This window comes from Puccinia triticina, chromosome 9A, assembly GCF_026914185.1.
Source record: "Puccinia triticina chromosome 9A, complete sequence".
Classification (NCBI taxonomy): Eukaryota; Fungi; Basidiomycota; class Pucciniomycetes; order Pucciniales; family Pucciniaceae; genus Puccinia; species Puccinia triticina.
In genome coordinates this window covers 2,836,183-2,838,078 of record NC_070566.1, presented here as the reverse complement: position 1 = coordinate 2,838,078, position 1,896 = coordinate 2,836,183, and the positions used below count along the sequence as shown (strand labels likewise).

General features: G+C 52.4%; 1 protein-coding gene across 1 annotated transcript; it reads left to right on the top strand.

The window, feature by feature from the left end:
* On the top strand, nucleotides 1–1,680 carry PtA15_9A283 (uncharacterized protein; the record flags this gene model as incomplete). Its single annotated transcript, XM_053172476.1, has 4 exons — nucleotides 1–1,062; nucleotides 1,143–1,304; nucleotides 1,382–1,555; nucleotides 1,627–1,680. 4 exons carry the CDS (start codon nucleotides 1–3, stop codon nucleotides 1,678–1,680), a joined length of 1,452 nt encoding a protein of 483 aa, XP_053023713.1.
* Nucleotides 1,681–1,896: the final 216 nt, after the last annotated feature.

The following is a 1,896-nucleotide window of genomic DNA, read 5'->3' as shown; positions in this document are numbered from 1 at the left end:
ATGCCTCGAGAACTCATCACGATCTCAGCCGGACAAGCCGGAAACCAAATCTCGGCCGAGTTCTGGCCACAGATCTGCGCCGAACATGGCATCTCGCCCACCGGACTGCTCCAGCCACCCCCACAGCCGTCCTCCTCCTCAGCATCGATCAGCAATAATCCATTCCAGACTAACGACTGTTCGGCCATCGACCGCAAGGATGTCTTCTTCTACCAGGCAGATGACGACCATTACATCCCACGGGCTATCATGATCGACCTCGAACCACGGGTGATCAATACCATCCTGACCAGCGAATACAGCAAGCTGTACAACCCAGAGAACGTCTACCTTTCAAAGGACGGCGGCGGGGCGGGCAATAACTGGGCGGCTGGCTACGAGACCGGAGAGAAGATCTACGAGGAGGTCATGGACATGCTCGATCGCGAGGCCGACGGCTCAGATTCACTCGAGGGATTCATGCTCTTACATTCGATCGCCGGCGGAACCGGATCCGGACTAGGCTCCTACCTTCTCGAACGGCTCTCCGACTCATATCCCAAGAAACTCGTCCAAACCTACTCCGTCTTCCCCCACAGTGACGATAGCTCAGATGTCGTCGTCCAGCCCTACAACTCCATCCTCGCCATCAAGCGTCTCGTCAACCACTCTGACTCAGTCGTCGTACTCGACAACGCCGCCCTCGCCAGGATCGTCTCTGACAAGCTTCACGTCTCCTCACCCACCTGGCAGCAGACCAACCGGCTCGTCTCCACCGTCATGTCCGCCGCCACAACCACGCTCAGATACCCCGGATATATGAACAACGACCTCGTCGGAATGATCGCAAGCTTGATCCCCACCCCGCGCTGCCACTTCCTCATGACATCCTATACCCCCTTCACATCCGAACGCGACGGCCAGGAAGAGGCAAAGAGCGTCAGAAAGACAACCGTACTCGACGTCATGCGCAGGCTGCTCCAGCCTAAGAACCGGATGGTCTCTACCGGCGCAACAATCAACAAATCAGCTTGCTACATCTCCATCCTCAACATCATCCAGGGCGAAGTCGACCCAACAGATGTGTGTGGTCCCCTTGGCACATTACATACAAATGCTTTATATGTCTAACCATCGGGGCGTTTTTTTTTTTTTTCGACCAGGTTCATAAATCACTACTGAGGATACGGGAGCGTCATCTGGCCAATTTTATCCCATGGGGCCCGGCCTCAATCCAAGTAGCACTAACAAAGAAGTCACCATACATCCAAACCCAACACCGAGTCAGCGGATTAATGCTAGCCAACCACACAAGTATTGCCTCAGTTAAGCGCGCCCCCTGATCACCTCTTGGCCTCGCACTCTCTAAAGGAATCATCCTGCTCTCGAAAACCATTTGTAGCTGTTCAAAAGGACCCTCGATCAGTACGACCGTCTTCGGAAGAGAAACGCGTTCTTGGACCAATACAAGAAGACTAATATGTTTGCAAACAGTTGGGACGAGTTCGACGAGTCTAGAGACGTCCTCGTCGACCTCATCGACGAATACCGCGCCGCTGAGTCTAAGGATTACGTCGTTCGTCCTGCCTCTTCCGTCTTCATGCGGCTGTTCAATTGACCCCACCCACCCCTCTTTCTTCTCTTCAGAACTATACGGCTCCCAAAAGCTCCATGGAAGATGATAGGGCACATCAGCGGTAATAAAAACACCGCCTTATTGAACTTCAAGCTCGTGTTTCTCACACTGCCAGCCTCTCAAAAATCGTACGATACCCCCGAAAAATCACGTTGTCCTCTTTGCCATCGTTGGTGTCTTTGTATACAATTTAAACCAAAAAAAAACTGTCCATGGTTTCGATTTTTGTCAAGATTAAAAGCAAAAATCGCCTCCGTCTATACTATCACGCGTACACAAAA